The sequence below is a fragment of the Ahaetulla prasina genome, chromosome 14, assembly GCF_028640845.1.
Source record: "Ahaetulla prasina isolate Xishuangbanna chromosome 14, ASM2864084v1, whole genome shotgun sequence".
Lineage (NCBI taxonomy): Eukaryota > Metazoa > Chordata > Lepidosauria > Squamata > Colubridae > Ahaetulla > Ahaetulla prasina.
This window is the reverse complement of record NC_080552.1, coordinates 527,237-548,923: the sequence shown is the minus strand read 5'-3', so window position 1 is coordinate 548,923 and position 21,687 is coordinate 527,237. Positions and strand designations below refer to the sequence as shown.

General features: G+C 48.3%; 1 protein-coding gene across 1 annotated transcript in view; it reads left to right on the top strand.

Moving 5' to 3' along the window:
- The window catches only part of LOC131185294 (uncharacterized), a 210,222-nt gene that overhangs the window by 112,151 nt on the left and 76,384 nt on the right, over positions 1-21,687 (top strand). The window contains exons 31-35 of the mRNA XM_058157710.1: positions 322-524; positions 1,689-1,792; positions 13,634-13,749; positions 14,100-14,258; positions 15,395-15,594. Of these exons, the coding sequence (XP_058013693.1) occupies positions 322-524; positions 1,689-1,792; positions 13,634-13,749; positions 14,100-14,258; positions 15,395-15,594 (782 nt within the window). The remainder of the gene's footprint in view (positions 1-321; positions 525-1,688; positions 1,793-13,633; positions 13,750-14,099; positions 14,259-15,394; positions 15,595-21,687) is intronic.

Sequence of the window (21,687 nt, the reverse complement as noted above, 5' to 3'; positions counted from 1 at the left end):
GCTGAAACCAGTCTATAAACAGAGATATCTGCAGGAAAGATTTAATAAAAGTTAAAACACAGACATAACTACTTGAGTTGTAAGCTGCATTATTATTATAATTTAACCACATTATGTTGTCATATAATATAGTATTTTTGTTAGGTAATTATATTATATAATTATTATAGAATAATAGAACCATGTGTGCTGCATATTAAAAAGAGTCAGGACTTCAGTTGTGCACCCAACTCCCCTGTCAGTCCTATTTCTAAATTTGAAATTTCCAGGAAAAATTTTGAACATGCAAGTCAAGCAGGATCTTCTCTCTTTCTCTGGCAGAAGCACCTGATTGTCCTCCCAGATCTCCGGGTCCGTGACTTAATTTTCAAAATGGTCTTCAAGACACTCGAGTTTGGCACCTTTACAGCTGAGCAATACTCTTTTTGGTTTGGAACTCAGCTCCAGCTGTTCCTGACAGCTTTATCACCCAAGGACCTGCAGCTGATCCCACTCGATGTAGACTGCCAATCTCACCAGCACTTGTTAGTCCAAAATGATTTCTCTAATGATATCCATGAAACCTCAGCACCTCCTTATACTTCGCTTTCACTGTATTTGGGATCATGTGTCTCATTGTTTACTTTTGTTTTTTTATGATTTCTGAAATCAGCTTCTATGGCTTGTTTGTACCCAACAATGTGTGGCTTGTTCAACAAAGCAGAATGGAACAAGCCATGACTTTATGCAATGTACAGACCATGCCACAAGTTATGAACAAACAGTAGGTTTGGAAGTCTGGAAGGTAGGTCTAGAAAGAATGAAAGAACTGGAGGAAGACCCAACTGTGACAGGGGTCAGAGGAAAGACATCCATCCTACAGTTCTTATCTACTTCCTCTTCAGTGCTATTGTACATTGTTTCAGGTACTGTGGTATGTCATATACATACTACATGTATGGACTGGTCTGGAATCCACAATATGGGCAGAACGCAGCCCAAGCAGAGGTTGTACTTAGCTTTAAGGCTGCTCCAGATTTCTTTCTACCCCTAGTCCAAGATCTTGCTTAGTATTGGTATAAAATTAACAAAGTCTCATTAGAATTCAGCCCAATTACAGTAACTCCATGCACACATCCTTGTTATTTTCTTAGAAGGTAGATAAAAGTGGTTTGCCCTTCTGTACCTAGATTAGCCTATGAAGTCCAATCCAAGGACTAGCCAGGTCCAGTTCTCTTCAGGCAAGGTGTTCCAAATGGCCAATTAGCAAACCTTCCTTGTGGAGTATCTGCATTGGGGAAGGATTGCTTCTTAGCAAGACCCCCTCGAAGATGTCAATTGGACACCTTTGAAAGATACCATTTTATGCTCTTTCTCCTCAGTTATTAATGTCCCCCTGTATCTGTCCTTCAAATAATTTTTTTAGTCCATAGATTCATAAACTCATAGAATGTACTTTAGGGATTAGCTCAACCCCTTTGCAGTGCAGGAATCCCTTTTACTGTCTCCAGCTTCTGTTTGCAAAGACCGCACCCCTTCTCTGGGCTCTATCGTTTCTTCCTTTTCCTCTGGTTTTTATTCCAAAATGTTGTTTTTATGATTAAGGTAGCAAAGAGCTTTGCAATTTGTTTATTAGTTTTTCATAGTGAGAAACGGTACAGAGATTTCTTTAATTAATACGCGTATTCTGCTTTCTTTCTTTATCTCAGGGTGAAGGCCCTGGAGAAACCATACAATGTTTTAACAACAGAACAGAAGGAAGCTATTCATGGGAGGATATTGAACTACCTGAAAATATATCAGGCGAGAGAAGGTAGGCATGTAAGAATATCATACAACCTTCCCATCATTGCAGCCTGGAAATGTTGGATTGGACACCTCTCGCTATCCTATACTGGTTGAGGATTATGAAAACCTGTTCAACACAAGCAGAGGATGTGAAGATTTAGGAACCCTGGTGGTGCAGTGGTTAGAATGCAGTATTGCAGGCAATCTCTGCCCACAGTTTGGAGTTTGATCCTGACAGGCCTCAAGATTGGCTAAGCCTTCCATCTTTCCGAGGTCAATAAAACCCAGATTGTTGGGGAAAATATGCTGACATTGTAAACCACCCAGATAGTGCTGTAAAGCAGTATGGGACGATTTATAGGTCTAAATGCTATTGCTGGTACTATAATAAAATGCATTGCATTAGACAAAGAGTGCTAAGGTAGAAAAGAATCTGTCTACCGACCCAAGGTCTAAAATCTGGATTCCCAAGTCTTTAAAGCAGTTATTTAGCAACAATTTGGAAGTTTCCTATCATCTTTATGCAGGATACATTTTTCAACCTAGTTTGTAGCCTTATGATTTTTTTGTGGTGATCTCCCATCATAATACTCTGCAAGTCTTACTGTACTGTGCTTTGCTTTTTTCAAAATCAGTGATGCTTAGCTGTGTTGGAAGAAATATCCATCTGGGTTCAGTTCCAAGTGGGGAAAAAGACACTGGAAACATGGAGGCTGCTTGGAAAGATGGTTTAATGGTGGTCAGGATCACATGGCTTGAGTTCCTGAACAGAAAAGGATGAGATCCTGCGCGCTTCCTGGCTTTATGTTTTTTCTGAGTTTTGAACTTTCTGGGGCACAGGAAGAGTATCCTGATTGGTTGTCAGACTCCCAGGGGGTGGGGGTCTTAGTTAACCTTGCTGGCTGATGTAATCTTCCTAGGTGTCATGTGGTGAGTTTCAGTTGCTAGGTGGGTCCTATTGTGTTGCAGATGATGGTCCATTGACAAAGGTGGGGAGAATGAATTTCTACCTCTGACCCATTGACAAAGGTGGGGGGAAATGAGTGAGCTTGGCTGAGGCTTTAATGGCCCATTGACAAAGGTGGGGGGAGTGAGTTTCTGTCTCTGACCCACCCATTGACAAAGGGGAGGGGAGGCAGGAAGCTGCTTTGTCTTTAAAACATGTTCTCCATTTCTCATCCAGGGAAATATTTTCTGCCTTTTTAAATATTTTCTAAAATATTTCATTCTTCTAGGAGCGGGGTGGGTGCTAACATCTATATGGCACAGGGTATAATAAAATCAACCATTAAAAGCAAATATAAAAACCAATTACGACAAATAATAAGATAAATAAAAATAAGATTATAAAATGCTAAATCATCATGTGGTGCCGTGGTGCCCCCAGGTTAATGAAAAAAAACATCTTTTGAGGGCTTTCTGAAATGTCCTAAAGTTGGGGCTAATCTCACCTCAGCATAGGTGCCAAAGCAGAAAAAGCTGGCCTTCTGGGTCCTTAGCAGATGGGACCAGCAACATGCTTCTCCTGTTTTTAAAAAGTCTCCACAAAATTTTAGGGAAGAGAAATTAGCTGGTCTTCTCTAATAGAAGAAGAAAAGTGGCACCCAAGAAACAAGCCACGATAACATGATTTTTATTTATTTATTTATTTATTTATTTATTTGATTTTTATACCGCCCTTCTCCCGAAGGACTCAGGCAACAATAAAATACAGACACCACAGTATACAATTTAAAATGCAAGTTAAAAAACTTATTATAATTAGCCTAGAACTTTAAAAATTTATAAAACCAAAACCCCATTTAAAATTAGTAAAAAATTTAAAATCGATAAAATTTATGTAATTTAAAATTTAAAATTTAAGCCAGCCCCGCGCGAATGAAAAGATGTGTCTTCAGTTCGCGGCGGAAGGTCCGAAGGTCAGGTATTTGGCGTAAGCCCGGGGGAAGTTCGTTCCAGTGAGCCCCACAGAGAAGGACCTTCCCCTGGGGGCCGCCAGCCGACATTGCTTGGCGGACGGCACCCTGAGGAGTCCCTCTCTGTGAGAGCGTACGGGTCGGTGGAAGGCATACGGTAACAGCAGGCGGTCCCGTAAATACCCAGGCCCTAAGCCATGGAGCGCTTTAAAGGTCGTAACCAACACCTTAAAGTGCACTCGAAAGGCCACAGGTAGCCAGTGCAGTCTGCGCAGGAGTGGTGTTACGTGGGAGCTACGCGAAGCTCCCTCTATCACCCGCGCAGCTGCATTCTGGACTAACTGAAGCCTCTGAGTGCACTTCAAGGGGAGCCCCATATAGAGAGCATTACAATAATCCAAGCGAGAGGTAACGAGCGCGTGAGTGACTGTGCACAAGGCATCCCGATCAAGGAAGGGGCGCAACTGCCGAACCAGGCGAACCTGGTGGAAGGCCCTCCTGGCGACGGCCGTCAAATGATCTTCAAACGACAGCCGTTCATCCAGGAGGACACCTAAGTTGCGCACCCTATCCTTTGGGGCCAATAACTCGCCTCCAACAGCCAGCCGTGGCTGCAGCTGACTGAATCGGGATGCCGGCATCCACAGCCACTCCGTCTTGGAGGGATTAAGCTTATTTATTTATTTATTATTTATTATTTACATTTGTATACCGCCCTTCTCCCGAAGGACTCAGGGCGGTTCACAGCCAAATAAAAATACAATACTATAAATACAGATTAAAAATACAATTAAAAAACTTATTAAAATTGGCCAGAATTAAAATTTGGAACTAAAAACCCATTAAAACCCATTAAAACACTAACCCAGTCCAGCGCAGATGAATAAATAGGTTTTAAGCTCGCGGCGAAAGGTTCGGAGGTCCGGAAGTTGACGAAGTCCTGAGCTTGAGCCTGTTTCTCCCCATCCAGACCCGTACGGCTTCCAAACACCGGGACAGCACTTCAACAACTTCATTGGGGTGGCCCGGGGTGGAAAAGTACAGCTGAGTGTCGTCAGCGTACAGCTGGTAACTCACCCCGAAGCCACTGATGATCTCACCCAGCGGCTTCATATAGATGTTGAACAGAAGGGGCGAGAGAATCGACCCCTGCGGCACCCCACAAGTGAGGCACCTCGCGGTCGACCTCTGCCCCCCTGTCAACACCGTCTGCGACTGGTCGGAGAGATAGGAGGAGAACCACCGATACATGGTGCCTCCCACTCCCAATCCCCCCAACCGGCGCAGCAAGATACCATGGTCGATGGTATCAAAAGCCGCTGAGAGATCTAATAGGACCAGGGCAGAGGAATAACTCCTATCCCTGGCCCTCCAGAGATCATCCACCAATGCGACCAAAGCTGTCTCCGTGCTGTATCCGGGTCAGAAGCCGGACTGGAATGGGTCTAGATAGACGGATTCATCCAGGTACTGGGGTAGCTGTCGCGCCACAGCACTCTCTACAACCTTCGCAACAAAGCGAAGGTTGGAGACTGGACGGTAATTACCCAAAATAGCTGGGTCCAAAGAGGGCTTCTTGAGGAGGGGTCTCACCACTGCCTCTTTCAAGGCGGCAGGGAAAACCCCATCCAACAAAGAAGCATTGATAATCCTCTGGAGCCAGCCTCGTGTCACCTCCTGAGTGGCCAGTACCAGCCAGGAAGGACACGGGTCCAGTAAACATGTAGTGGCGTGAAGTCTCCCCAACAACCTGTCCACGTCCTTGGGAGCCACAGGGTCAAACTCATCCCAAACAGGCTCAACAAGACGTGCCTCCTCTCCCTCGCTTGGATCATCCCAATTTCGGTCCAGACCATCCCGGAGCTGAGCGATTTTATCGTATAGATAACCACTAAACTCCTCGGCACGTCCCTGCAAAGGGTCATCCCGCACCTCCTGATGAAGGAGGGAGCGGGTCACCCGAAACAGGGCGGCCGGGCGGTTATCTGCCGACGCAATGAGGGTGGAGGCGAACGCCTCGCCTCCCTCATTGCCACCAGGTAGGTCCTAGAATAGGACCTAACTAGTGTCCGATCAGCTTCGAACGACTGGACCTCCAGGTGCTCTCTAGGCGCCTTCTCCGCTTCATCTCCCTCAGCTCCTCAGAGAACCAAGGGCCGGACGAGATCTGCGCCGGGTCAGAGGCCGCAAAGGCGCGACACGGTCCAGGGCCCCAGCCGCGCCTGTTCCCAGGCCGCGGCTAGTTCCTCAGTCGTGCCGTGGGCCAGATCCTCAGGAATGGCCCAAGCTCCATCAGGAACCTCTCAGGGTCCATCAGGCGCCTGGGACGGAACCAACGTATAGGTTCCGCCTCCCGCGTGGTGAGTGGCGGTTCGGAAGTCTAGGCGAAGGAGAAAATGATCGGACCATGACATAGGTTCTGTTACTAAATCACCTAACTCCAGATCATTTAACCATTGTCCAGAGATATAAATCAAATCCAGCGTGCCTCCCCCCATGTGTGTAGGGCCATCATTTACTCGAATCAGGTCCAAGGCCGTCATGGAAGCCTGGAACTCCCGAGCTGCAGTCGATAACAAGCCAGCTGATGGTAGGTTGAAATCCCCCATGACTATAAGTCTGGGGGTCTCAACCGCCACCGCGGCAAGTACCTCCAACAGCTCGGGCAGGGCTGTGTCACGCAGCAAGGAGCCAGGTACGCGATCAACAAGCCCAACTGATTCCTATGGCCCCACCTCACATAGAGGGATTCACAGCTGGCAATCTGAGGGACAGTGGCCTCCCTCGGCTCTAGATCTTCCTTAATGACAACCGCCACCCCCCCACCCCTACCTTGGACCCTCGGCTGATGAAATGCTCGGAAACCTGGAAGGCAAAGCTCAACAAGGAACCCCCTCTGGGCCCAACTAGGTCTCCGTAATGCCCATAAGGTCCGGACTCCCCTGAATAAGATCGCAGATCAGGGAGCTTTATTAGCCACGGACCGGCATTACATAACATCAACCAAGATCCAAGCTCTGAGGATCATGGCCGCCCGAGGAACGGGTAGGAACTGAGGGCGGAGCACGTGATCGCTTTCAGACATCGAACACGTGCTCCCAACTCTCGACACGCCCCCGCCATATCTGCCTCTCCCACTAACCACACAGATGGAACCACACTTATCGTCAGGAACTTCACCTCCCGAAACCTTGACCTATTAAAACCCCGCCGCAAACACGCGCAGTGACTGGCCCCTCCTCGGCGGGCTACCCCAGCACCCGCCTTACCTCCCCTTAAAATTCCCTATCTAAAAATCCCCACAAGTTCTTTCTACACGCATGCCACCTCTGTGGATCCCAAGACCCGTCATTGAGGCCAGCCCTCGGTAACGTAGAGGGCCATTCCTGCGAGGCGGGGGCACCTCGCAGGCGCAAGAGTTCAATTGAGGAATATCGCATAATAAAATCGGCCAAAAAAACTAGCTCCATCTCGAAATTGGCTAAGATGATAATATAAAATTAGTCCTCAGTTAAGGACAGACGTATAATAATCCGGTCAATGGACAGTCATGATGAATCTCCTGGTCAATATCCAGGACCCAGATCTTATATGGCAGCGCTCCTGGCCGCCTGCTTAACCGCTCATCCCCCGATGAGAAGATCTGAAGTTTCAGGCAGCCATGAGAGAGGTTTTCGGACCTCTTAAGCCCCACGGCTGCCAGGAACGGACCCGGGAAGGTGAGCGGCGGATGGCGGCGGCCATGTTTGTGGCGCCGGGAGGGTGGTGAGCCGGCCTGTTTTCTACCTTGGTCGGGGATGTTGGGCCCTTTCCCTCGGCTGTGAATGCGAACTGCAGCGGAGGGGAAGTGGCGAATTGGAACAGCAGCGGTTTTCCTTTTTGGCGTTTGGATAGTGTAATGTATCTTTAAAAGTTTTGGCGGGAAAAAAGCACGTTGCTGATTGGTTGAAGCCTCCGGCTAAACTGTATATAAAGAGAGGTTTTTCCCAGCACTGGCTGCTGGGTTCACCATATAGTAAAGAGCTGTTGTCACTATCCTGGTCTCCTGCCTCGTTATTGCCCGAATCTAACACTGGCGACGAAGGTGGGATCTCGAGGCTAAGAGCGCCAGGAAAAGAGCTGAACTCACCAGGAAGACGCGAACCCAGCAAACAAGGGGCGGAAAGCAGCGATGTCCGGCTACACACCGCCAGCGCCATTCGACCCAGCTAAGGAAAAATGGGGGTCATACATGGCTCGGTTCGAGTGTTTCCTCGAGGCGAACGAACTTCAAGGAGTTTCAGACAACAGGAAACGAGCGTATTTCCTGAGCCACTGCGGTCCAGAAGTTTTCGACACCGCAGAATCCCTGGCGGAGCCAACGCCGGTACAGTCGGTACCGTGGCAAACTCTGCAGACTTTATTGAAAGCCCATTATGCACCAACGCCGTCCAAGTATGTGCAACGGTTCGAATTCGGGGAGTGCAGACAGCAAGAGGGCGAGTCCATCAGCGCATACATGGCCGCCCTGAGGAAAGCCTCAAAACATTGCGAGTACCGAGACTTGGATGAGGCATTGCTGGAGCAACTCATCCGCGGGGTCAGGGACATCCGTTTGTGGAGGCGGCTGCTGTCTAAAAGCAACCTAACGCTGGCAAACGCCTTGGACGGAGCCAGGGCTCACGAGATGTCTACACAAGCGGGGGAAACCCTACAAAAGCAGGTCGCACCAACGGCTGGTGCGAAATCAACCCCGGTCCACAATGAGAGATCCAGGCTGAGTCGGACGGTGAGGAAGAGGAAGGAGTCTTCCACACCGGGAGGCCGGAGAAAGAAGACCAGGGTGACTGCGCAAGTTGCGGAGGGCAACACCAACGACAACAATGCAAATTTAAGGATGCGGTGTGTCGGCGGTGCGAAAGGAAGGGGCACATAGCACAGGCCTGTCGAGCACCCCAACCTTCCCGCCAAAAATTCAAACCGGCCAATCAGAGCGCGGGAACGGCGAAGCGGCCCGCGAGTGGTCAGTTTAAAAAAGGCGCGAAGTTGAATCAGACTGTCGTGAGAGTGGGTCACGCATCAACACGCCTAGAGAAAAAAATCTTTACAAAAGCAAAGATTGAGGGGGTGCCGTGCCGATTGGAGGTGGACACCGGCTCATCGATCACGATCATGTCCTGGGACAATCTCGTGAGAGCCTTACCCGCCATCGCAAAGCGCAAGCTGCAACCACAGAAATTAAAGGTACAAGACTACCAAGGGAATCGCATCCCTGTTCGAGGGGTAACGTCCGTCCACGTCGAGTATGGACAATACAAGAAAACTCTGCCCATCACCATCGTCGATGGGACCCTGCCAAGCTTATTGGGTCTGGACTGGTTCCGAGCATTGGGCATGGGAGTGACTGGAATCTTCAGAAACGAAGTCGACCTCAAAGACGCACTCATGAAGGAATTTGGGGACGTTTTCAAAGACTGCCTGGGCAAGTACACGGGGACCCCTATCTCTTTTAACTTAGACCCCCAAGTTGCCCCTATCCGTCTAAAGGCTAGGAGGGTCCCGTTCGCCCTAAAGCCCAGGATTGACCGGGAACTGGACAAACTAGTAAACCAGGGAATTCTAGTGCCAGTTGACCATGCTAAGTGGGAGACCCCTATAGTCACCCCAGTCAAACCGGACGGGTCGGTCCGGATTTGCGCTGACTATAAGGCAACGCTTAACAAAGCGCTGCAAAAGAGTGCTTACCCCGTCCCAGTGGTACAGCACTTACTGCACTCATTGGGGCAAGGGCAAGTTTTTGCCAAGCTAGACTTGGCCCAAGCCTATCAACAGCTACCCGTAGATAGCAGCACAGCCGAAGCACAGACAATTGTGACTCACAGAGGGGCTTTTAAGTGCACCCGGTTACAGTTTGGGGTTAGTGTGGCTCCAGGGTTATTTCAGAACCTCATGGAGCGGCTATTGCAAGGACTACCAGGGGTGGTACCATACTTCGACGATGTATTGGTATCCGCTGAGAACCTAGAGGAATTAGGGGTAAAAAGTTTTAGGCATTTTCCGGTCTGCCGGTCTAAAAGTTAAACTGAACAAATGCCATATCGGGGTTGAATCAGTGGAATTCCTGGGCTACCGAATAGACAGGGAAGGGATTCACCCCACTGAGAGCAAGGTACGGGCCATCAGGAAGGCCCTGGCCCCAAAGAACAAAACGGAGTTACAGGCATTCTTAGGTCTGGTCAACTTCTACGCGGTATTCTTGAAAAATAAGGCAACAATTGCCGAACCGCTGCACAAACTACTAGCAAAGTCAGCTGCGTGGTCTTGGGGAAAGGCGGAAGCTAGGGCATTCGAAGGGATAAAGAATCTCCTATCTAGCGATAGCCTCCTTATTCAGTACAATGGCACGTTGCCATTAGTATTAAGCTGCGATGCATCTCCCTACGGGGTGGGGGCTGTGCTCAGCCACCGGTTGCCAAATGGCACAGAAGCCCCTATTGCATATTACTCCCGAACCATGTCAGCAGCTGAAAGGAATTATAGCCAGCTTGATAAGGAAGCCTTGGCTATAGTCTCCGGAGTAAAGAAATTCCATGAATATGTATTTGGTCGTGATTTCGAAATCATCACGGACCATAGACCTTTGCTAGGCCTGTTGGCAGGCGACCGCCCAACGCCCGTGGCACTTTCGCCAAGAATGACCAGATGGACTATCTTCCTAGCGGCGTATTCCTACAAACTACTACACCGGCCAGGAAAGGACTTAGGGCATGCGGACGCCCTGAGCAGATGCCCGTTACCCGAGACTATCGAAGACCCCACTCCGGGGACACCAGTTCTGCTAATTGACTCTTTGGACTCTGGCCCAGTCACATCCAAAGAGGTGGCTCGGCTTCAGACAAGGACATTACAATAAGGACTGTAATTGGTTGGGTACAAGAGGTTGGCCCGCTCCGCCGGCGTTTTAAAGAATTTGTGAAAAAACGTGGGGAACTCTCAGCTCAAGGGGGGTGTCTGCTATGGGGGGATCGAGTGGTGATCCCGGAGAAATTGAGGGAAAAGGTATTGGGGCTCCTTCACGAGGGTCACCCAGGGATCGTGAGAATGAAGGGTCTAGCGAGAAGCTATGTGTGGTGGCCCTTAATGGACACGGAAATTGCTGAAAGGGTAGGGAAATGCCAGGCCTGCCAGGAGTCCAGACCGCTACCCCCAACGGCCCCGATTCGAGAATGGGAGAGACCCCAGGGTCCTTGGTCTAGGATCCACATCGATTTTGCCGGCCCCTTCCACGGCCAAACTTTTCTGGTAGTAGTCGATGCCTACTCCAAATGGCTGGAAATCATTCTCATGAGATCCATGACAGCCGAGGCCGTGATTTCAGTCCTACGGCACCTATTCGTAACCCACGGGTTGCCGGACACGTTAGTCTCCGACAACGGCCCGCAATTCATGGCAACCCAGTTTGAGGGGTACTTGGCAGAGGAGGGCATCCGGCATGTCCTCTCGGCGCCTTTCCACCCTGCGACGAATGGCCTTGCAGAACGTTCCGTTCGGAGCGCAAAAGAAGCATTGTCTAGAATCAGGTCAGGTGACTGGCAAACAAAAATTGATACCTTCCTGGCCGTCCAACACAGAACCCCCTGTGTCACGACTGGCAGAAGCCCGGCAGAGCTATTAATGGGTCGGAAGCACAGGTGCGCACTAGACCGCTTTAAACCCAAACTACACACCAGACGGTTACAAAGGGTACAGGGTAAAACAAGAGGGATGGCAGTAGGCGACCTAGTGTGGGCACACAACTACAGCGAGGTCCGACCTGGGTAACAGGAAAATCCTAGAGATAACAGGACCAAAATCATATCTAGTAGAGATAGAGGATGGCCGGGTATGGAAGTGCCACATAGACCAGATAAGGAAACGTATAACCGATAAATCAGAAACAGACATAACAGGCCCTGACTACCCAACGTTTGAATCTACAGCTGACTCAAACCCGGGGCAAACGCGGGACTTATCTGAGTTCCAGGAGATCCAGCGACGCCAACCGGTTCCTTCTGAAAACAGCAGGCACGAGTCTGCAAATAATCCAGGGCCGGATGGCCTAGAGGAGGAGCTGAGAGGAACAAACAGTCCCTCCGGTCAGCTCGACTCACTCCCAGAGAATGAATTGCGCAGGTCCGAAAGAGTCAGGAGACGCCCAGTCTACTTGCGTGATTACGTTGAAAAATAAGATGTTAATTTTATGCAGATAATGGTAAAGTGTTTTCTGGGAGGGAAGGAGTGTAATGTATCTTTAAAAGTTTTGGCGGGAAAAAAGCACGTTGCTGATTGGTTGAAGCCTCCGGCTAAACTGTATATAAAGAGAGGTTTTTCCCAGCACTGGCTGCTGGGTTCACCATATAGTAAAGAGCTGTTGTCACTATCCTGGTCTCCTGCCTCGTTATTGCCCGAATCTAACAGATAGCTTCTGCCTTTTTTCCATCTTCCGCTGCTGTCGTTTCCACTATATGGCTTTGGCCATGAAGGCTTTATTGACTCATTTCTCTGTGGCCTTTGCTCATCCTGGTGGCCTTTTTGCGGCCTGCTATGGCCTGTTGCGGCCTCTATTTTCATCTGGGCGTCCTTGTTTCCTCCCGTCCTTCGGCCCCTCGGGGGAGGCCTTGCCTTTTTGTGAGGCCTCTTGGCGGGTTTTTGGAGAGACTTGGAGAGACCTGGTCTCTGGAGCGAGCCGGACCTGGACATTCCAGGGATGTTGGTGGTGGAGATGGAGTAACCCCTGGTGGGCATGGACTGGACAGATCTGGAGCCGGTTATTGGAGGATTGCCTGAGGCCGGCAGAGAGTGAGACAATGGAGGTACCTTGGCCTGTTTCCTGGCCTGTTCTTTCCCCTGATACTGTGATATCATCGACAGTTTCCTGGCCTTTTTGCGATCCTTATGGCCATATACTATGACTTTATGGGTCATCAGGAACTGAACTGAGAGGAGACTTGTCCGGGATCAGCAAATTTCATCGAGAGTGGACACGAAACACCAACCCCACCCTTTTTTCTCATGTTTAGGACTTGGCTTTGGACTACCTATCCTGGATTTAAGAACTTATATTTATTGGACCAAACTAAGATCTGGGATGATATATGTATCAAGACAAAATCACACAAATTTTTAAAATTATATATTTGTATTATTGTCTTATATCACTGGCACAGTGTTGTCATGATGCCAACACATGGTATCACTTGCAATCTCTTCTTCATCATGCACACCCCTGCTTCTTAAGAAGAGGCGATGTCCTCTTTTGGGGAAACAGGATTTACTGGAATTTAGGCCACTGGAGAGAGGAGGATTCCACAGAAAACTGGGCTTTGACTGGGGCCCTTTGTTACTAAATGAATGCAAGAATACCACATCTCAATCAGGAGAATTTCACTGAAATTCTCTCCTCCTTTGAAAGAAATTTCAAAAAATGTCAGAAGTCAATGCTTCTTTTTCTCCCCACCACCCATCTTTCCTCACTTCCCTTTCTCCTTTCCCCTCCTCCCATTGTTCTTCTATTTACTTTTGTATTTTATAATACTCTATAACCTAATAAAACATTTTTTTAAAAAAAGACATTTCAAAAAATATATTTCCTTTCATCCAACTGAATGAGAACTGGTAGGGGGAAGACCAATTCTCCCCCCACACCTCTTTACAAAGTGTGGGGCAAGAGAGGCAAGAGAATGAAAGAAAAGGTTTTTTTTCCATAAATGACAAAGCAGGAGATAACTCAGAGGAAACCCCATCTGACCTACCCTTCCACTAAGGAAACCTTCAATGATCTCTGGGATTTCTATAAGTTTCTGTAGTCCAGCTATATTCCATGGTATGATGCTAGATGGACCTTCAAACAATGATCTCATGAAGAGGTCAGCACTGTAACTTCTGCTGTGGGGAAACTGGGGTACAAACTCCTCGTCTTTGATGCCTTCTAGGTACTACCTGCTCTCCAGATGCCAACAGCACCCATTGGCTTCTCAGCAACTATGGCCGATTTAGTGCCCTCGCAAGCATTGAAGAGTTCTTGTCAGTGAATGTTAATTTTAATGCGGTGAGTGAACCTATGTAATTCTGAAGGTAGCAAGCAAACAAGAATCCCTTTCTCATCACTTACCCCAAAATGGGAGCATTGGATAGTTCTCTTGATTGCCCTAGAGCCTAGGGTCTCAAGGCCACTTTCTTAGGTTTATTTTTCCTACGTGTGTCCTGCTGAATTTATTTTGAGCATCTTGAATTTTCGAAGAAAAAGTGACAGCTGCTTCAGAAATCAGTGCATTGGCTCAGTCTGGTGTTGTCAGTACTAGGTGAAACTGTTCCCCGTGGTTCTAGATAAGTACTGCAAACCCTGAGCTTCAGCTCTTCCCAGACACTTTTTATAACCAGCACAATGTATATTTTCAGGTTTCAGTCCTGGCAAAACTGTCTTCAAGCCAGTTGGCTGAATTACTCATAACTCTGGAAGCCTGGAATGATGGGAGCCTTCTAGTGAAGATCATGAGCCACTTGGACACCATGGCAGATCTGGCCAGATTCCTTGACCAGCTAAATAAGTTTGCTGCGGTACATGAATTCTGTTTAAGGGGTTTGGAAAAGATGGGGAACAAAAGGCTTGTGAAAAGATGGACAAAACAAATTTCCACCAGATGCTGCTGTTCATATATTTAACACAAACAAAGATAAAATCTAAAGGAGATGTGCGCAATTTTAAACATTTCTTATTTATTTGTTAAATTTATTTTCTGCCTATCTCACTGTGGGGCTAATCTAGACAACTTACAACAATAAAAATGCAGAAATTAAGCGTAAACATAACAGTAGCAAAGCAATGGAACAATAGAATAAACAAGAAAAATAAAATATGAGAATAAAGAGGAGTGAATGGAGAAGCAAAGAGCAAGGGAGAAAGTGGGCTTTGCCACTGATCTAGTAGCCATCTTCAGTGTGGTATTCCACCATCAAAGCCACCTCTAGTTTAAATATTCTATTTATAGAATAGTTCTTATTCTATATTTATTTGTCGAATATTATATTCTATAAATATTCTAATTTATAGAATATAGAATAGAATAGAATAGAATAGAATAGAATTTTTTATTGGCCAAGTGTGATTGGACACACAAGGAATTTGCCTTGGTGCAGATGCTCTCAGTGTACATAAAAGAAAAGATACGTTCATCAAGGTACAACATTTACAACACAAATGATGGTCAGTATATCAATATAAATCATTAGGATTGCCAGCAACAAAGTTACAGTCATACAGTCATAAGTGGAAAGAGATTGGTGATGGGAACGATGAGAAGATTAATAGTAGTGCAGATTTAGTAAAGTTTGAATGTTCAGTTTTTCTATTCAAAATATTTACATGCATCAAGGTTATTATTTAGGAAATGTACGATTTATATAGCGCAAGAAAAAAACCCAATTTGAATACAGCAATCCTAAATTGAAGAGGTCTTCAAGGACTCAGTATTGTCAAGATTTAGCAGGCAATGGTATTTCCTATACTTTATCACAGATAAAAAGAAAAAAGCATTCCTCCCGCAAAATATTATTTTGCAATCAGGACAGATGATTCCTCATCTAAAAGTACTGTGAAGCTCACTGTGCAGCTTTTGAAGAAGATGGTGTCAGAAATGGGCAGTGAGGGAGTTGACCTACTTACCAAATTGGGGGGGGGGCTTGTCTCTTGACAGATAGAATTGCAGAGCAGTGACAATTGTGATTTGATTCTTGGCATCTCATTGCGAAAATTAGCTGTCAACTTTGCAAAGTTCAAACCCAAGGATTTCACCTACTGGTTCCAATCTGCATTCCAAAATGTGCTGCATGCTGTGAACAGAAGCCAGGTGGTCTCCCTCCCACTCAGGATATCTTGTGACTCCTACCAACAAATGTGAGTATGTCTTCCTTCCTATAAAAAAAACCTTGGCTCTGTTACCCCATGATAAGCACTGAAAGCCCAACTCAAGAAGTTGGGCTGTAGGAAAGCAAGGAGTAGGAGTGGAATCATCCTGATCTGAGCAATAAATTGCTCAGGGAAATGGACCAAACCATGTTAAATAGCTTTATGGTGTCAAATGAGGCTCCACTGATTCCTTATATTATCTGATCCTTGTTAAACTAAAAACTGCAATTCTGGCATACTTTATTTTATTTTATTTATTTTATTTGTCAAACACAACAGTATATATAAGTATAAGCATGAAATAACTATACGAATTGGATACAATCAAAGGGAACATTATGACAGGAATGGTAGGCACGCTGGTGCTCTTATGCACGCCCCTTACAGACCTCTTAGGAATGGGGTGAAGTCAACAGTAGACAGTCTTTGGTTAAAGCTTTGGGGATTTTGGGAAGTGACCACTATTATATTCTGTGGGTTCCGTAATAATTGAGGCTCCACAGATGTTCACACATAGCGTTTATTTTTAACTCACAGAGACCAGTAACAACACAAGAACAGTGCGCCTGCTTTGACAGCCCTTTTATACTCGGCTGTCAAAGCGGGAGCCAATCAGAACGGAACAAGAAACTATCTCCACCACTAGGGGCCGCTACTGCCGGTGCAGGACATAACACTTCTTTCCCCCTAGCTTGCGCAATCGTAATCCTGGAGATACGCTGGGCGCCGCTTGATTCGGCTGGACCTTCGTGGCTCCGTTGTAGCCATGGTCACTGGCTGGCCCAACTCCTCAGCCTCTTCTGTGGGGGACTTCTCCGGCCCAAGGACCTCTAGCCCCTCCACCGGGAGAGCAGACAAGGCTTCCTCTTGGTTATCAGGTACAGGGGCTGGGCGTCTTATTCCCTTGGAGCTTAGCTCCTCTGCCCAGGATGATTGGGTTGGGCTACCTCCTGGCTCTTCCTGAGTCCCCCACTCTAGCAGCTGCCAGTCCCCGACCTGACGCCGGGCCCTGAGCTGGTCACAATGTCTGCGCCACTCTCTACCCTCATCCAACTCGATCCTGTATGAGCACGGGCCGGTGATTCCCACGATCTTTCCTGGGAACCATAGGGGGTGGCCGCTGTAATTCCGGGCATACACCGCCTCCCCCAAATCAAATCTCCTGTTTGCCCCCATGGAGTCCAATGGCTGACTAGGTGAGTATTGGGGGTGCAATCTATGTGTGGTCCTCAAACGCCTGCCCATGAGTAACTCTGCTGGGCTCTTATTCGTAAGTGGGCACAGCGTGGAATGCTGCCCCAGGAGGTACTCATCCAACCTCTCCTGCCAGCCCCCTGGGCCCGACCTGGCCAATGCCTCTTTCACTGATTGAACTGCTCGTTCTGCCCGGCCATTACTGGCCGGATGAAACGGGGAAATGAGAGCATGGCGTATTCCTAGGCCCGCTAAGAACGACTCAAACTGGGCGGACGTTAGCTGTGGCCCGTTGTCCGAGACCACAAGGTCGGGCAACCCATGGGTTACAAACAACCGTCGCAAAGTTCTAATGACGGCTTCTGAAGTGGTGGAATGCATTAGTGCGATTTCCACCCACTTCGAGAAAGCATCGATGACCACTAAGAATACTTGCCCCTGGTACGGCCCCGCAAAATCTATATGGATGCGGGACCAAGGACCCCTAGGCTCCTCCCACTCTCTAGGGGGAGACTTAGGCGGCAGCGGTCTTGTCTCCTGACACCAGTGACAGGCTGACACACAGGCCTCTATGTCTTTATCTAGTCCTGGCCACCACAGGTAGCTCCTACCCAGGGCCTTCATCCTAACAATGCCCGGGTGACCCCGGTGAAGTGTCCCTAGAATGGACTGTCGGAGGGGGGGAGGAACTACAACCCTATGCCCCCAGAGGAGGCAACCCTGTTGGGTAGAGAGCTCGTGCTGCCTTAGCTTATAAGGCTGCAATTCAGGGCTGACAGGACCCTGGGGCCATCCACAGAGAACCCAATCAACAACTTTTGAGATGACTCTGTCCAAGCCAGACATTCTAGCAATGTCACAAGCAGTAACGGGAAAGGAGGAACCGTCAATCAGAAAAACATGGGACGCTGGAGCCGGGTCTTCCACCTTGGTCATCAATGGGCAACGGCTCAGTGCGTCAGCATGGCCCAAATGTTTCCCAGGCCTATAGACCAGGGAATAGGAATAAGCCGCCAGGAACACCGACCATCTGGTCATTCTTGGTGATAGTACTTGCGGAGTCTGTCTGTCCCCGGCCAAAAGCCCCAACAGCGGCTTGTGATCGGTAACAAGTTCAAACGGGCGACCGTAGAGATAGTCATGGAACCGCTTGACCCCCACGACCAACGCCAATGCTTCTTTATCCAACTGCGAGTAGTTGCGTTCCGCGGTGGCCAAGGTTCGAGAAAAGAATGCAATCGGGGCTTCCGACCCGTTGGGCAGCCGATGACTCAACACAGCGCCGACCCCATACTGAGACGCATCGCAGGAGAGGACAAGCGGCAGGTTTTCGTTGAACTATGTAAGAACTGTGTTAGACACCAAGAGTTGCTTGACAGCCTGGAAAGCAGCAGCAGCATTCACATCCAAACCCAAGGGGACCTGCTATCCAATAGGCGGTGGAGAGGCTCTGCAACCGAAGCCTTGTGTGGCAGAAAGATTGCGTAAAATTTTAAGAGCCCCAGGAATGCCTGTAACTCTGACTTGCTACGGGGTGTCGGCGCATCAAGGATTGCCTTGGTCTTGGCCGTAGTGGGGTGTAAACCCGACCTATCCACTAGGAACCCTAGGAATTCTACCTGGGGCACAGCAACTACACACTTGCTTTTCTTAACTTTGAGCCCCACATCCCTGAACTTAACTAGCACCTGGCGTAGTCTGGACATCAGTTCCGGAGTGCTTGCTGCCAAAACCAACACGTCGTCGAAATATGGCACTACCCCAGGTATTCCGTGGAGTAGGCGTTCCATGAGGCATTGGAACAACCCCGGGGCCACACTGATGCCAAATTGGAGGCGGCGGCACTTGAGCGCCCCTTGGTGAATGACAATCGTCTGTGCTGCCGCTGTGGACTCATCCACAGGCAATTGTTGGTATGCCTGTGCTAAGTCAAGCCTCGCGAAGATGGATCCTTGATGCTGCACCACTGGCACTGGATATGCATGGGCTTGTAATGCTCGATTAATGTTGCCCTATAGTCGGCGCAGATGCGGATTGAACCATCCGCCTTAATGGGAGTCACAATGGGGGTCTCCCATTGCGCATAATCTACTGGTTCTAAAATGCCCTGGGCAATGAGTTTGTCCAATTCTGCATCCACCCTAGGCTAGGCTTCAGGGCAAATGGCACCCGGCGCAGTTTTAATCTGCGTGGCACCACCCTAGGGTCTAAGTTAAATGAAACAGGCATTCCGGTATATTTTCCCAACTGGTCATCGAACACAGTGGGAAATTCCCTGACCAGTGTATCCAGCTGACTAGTTCCAATCGAGTTAACACCCTGAATAGTCAAACCCAGGGCTTCGAACCAATTAAGCCCCAGAAGACTAGGCAATGAGTCATCTACAACTACCAGTGATAGGCGGCCTACAAATTTCTTGAATTGTACCCTGAATTTCCCACTACCCACAATGGGAATTGGCCGTCCCTGATAGTCTTTTAATAACAGCGTACAAGGCTTCAGACGCTTCTTAGCGATAGTAGGCACCAGACGCTTTATCGTGCTCCAGGAGACAATGGAAGTTTCAGATCTGGTATCAACTTCCATCAGGCATGGCCGCCCTTCGATCAGGACGGAAATTCGGATTTTCTGCTGGACCGGTTCCTCAGATCGCCACCTGATCCCTGTTCCTCCCATCTCATCACGGAAAATGGCATAGCAGTCATCCTGCGGCCTCCTGGATCTCAGGTGAGATCGTCTTCCAAGAGAAGGGCCGGCTGACGGACCCTTTTGTGGAACCCTCTCAGGCTGGACCGATCGGCAAACCCGGGCAATATGGCCCCGTCGGCCGCAACGGCGGCAAATTGTTTCTTTGAAATTACAGGCGGCTCGCATATGATTTCCCCCACACCCAAAACAGCCAGTCAGAGGGAGGCTATCTCCCGCATGAGTATTTGGTTTCTTAACCTCTTTAAGGCGATGGACAGCGTCTTCCTCCTCCTCCTCCTCATATAGCGGATCAGCTTCGCTGAAATGAATTGTTGCTCCTTTTGTTATCTGCGGGCTCTGCCCTCGAGGCATATCAGCTAATGAGAGGGTGGCCAGCTCTGAGGCACATGCCTCATCTAATGCCATCTGAAATGTGAGGTCCTGCTTAGCGATGAGACGCCGCTTGAGGCGTTCATCCCGGACACCGCTGACGAGCCGGTCCAAAAGGTAATCATCCAGATCAACAAATTCGCAATGGCGCGCCACTTTCCGTAAAGCGGCTACATACTGGTTTATCGATTCCCTCTCAGCCTGATCTTTGGATTAAAACAGCTGCCGCCAGGCGATTCTGGAGGGTGTCAGGGCATAATGTCTTTTTAATTTAGTCATGAAGTCATCCCAAGTCCCTGCATGAATTGACTGGGGGGCCATCAATGTCATGGCTGTCTCAAACATTTCTGCCCCACAGAAACCCAGGAAATAAGCACTCTTCCTTTCACTAGATAGGTTTGAAACTAGATAGGTTTCATTGGCAATAAGAAAGCATTCAAAACGGGCTACAAACGCCTCCCACGATTCAGTCGCTGGGTTAAAAGGCACAAAGTTCTGAGGCGATGCCATGGTTTGCTCTGTAGGACAGGGATCTGAATAGCTCTGAGGAGAAATTCACACTTTGGCTCGCTCAGCAGCTCGGCAACTCACGTACTTTCCTCAGTCCTCGTCGCCAGTATTATATTCTGTGGATTCCGTAATAATTGAGGCTCCACAGATGTTCACACATAGCGTTTATTTTTAACTCACAGAGACCAGCAACAACACAAAAACAGCGCGCCTGCTTTGACAGCCCTTTTATACTCGGCTGTCAAAGCGGGAGCCAATCAGAACAGAACAAGAAACCATCTCCACCACTAGGGCCGCCACTGCCGGTGCAGGACATAACAACCACAGAGTCAGGTAGTGCATTCCAGGCATTAACAACTCTGTTACTGAAGTCATATTTTCTGCAATCAAGATTGGAGCGGTTAACATTAAGCTTAAATCTATTGTATGCTTGTGTATTGTTGCGAATGAAGCTGAAATAGTCTTTGACAGGAAGGGCATTGTAGCAGATGATTTTATGAGTTATACTCAGGTCATGCCAAAGGTGGCGGATTTCTAAATTTTCTAAACCCAGGATTTAAAATCTGGTGGCATAAGGTATTTTGTTGTGATCAGAGGACTAGTGTTGTGACCCAGGTTCCTGGACCCGGACTCCTGGACTCGGATGATTCAGAAAGTGAGGGAGAAGACCTGGCAAGCCCTGCTTCTCTTGAGCGCTCTCCCTCCCTGGCACCCACTCAAAGGGAGGAGGAGGGGCCGGCAAGGCCTGATTCTCTGGAGCCTTCTTCTGATTTGGCAACGCCCCAAGAACAGTTTTGGAGTGATGCAAGACTGCACAGACGTGACCGGCGCGCGCAGCAGAAGCAGCGTTGAGATAAAGCCAAGTAATGATTGTCATGCAGTGACATCTGCAGAGACTATAAATAGGAGGCGGGACTTCCTGGTTTTTTTGTCTTGGACAAAGCAATGAATTTGCGCGGGCAAACTGTATCAATGGAGTGAAGAATATATTTGTGAGTAATTCTGGCCTTATCTATAATTTCCTCGTTATCTCCAGAAACCTGGCAGGCCCGTGGGTAGACGTGGCCAGGACATTTATCTATGTAAATTAAATTAGAAAAGGAGGCCTCTGACTGACTCTTTGCTGGGAGTATTGGGGGAGGGAAACAGAACATTTTGTCCAAGACCCCGACTAAAACATCTTCCACCAAAGATGGACCAGCAGCAGGTACAGCAGCAGTTACAGCAGCTACAAGCGGCTAATCAACAGCTCCAGCAGCAAGTGGCTCACTTGGCAGGCCAACTTGCTGCCGGGAATGT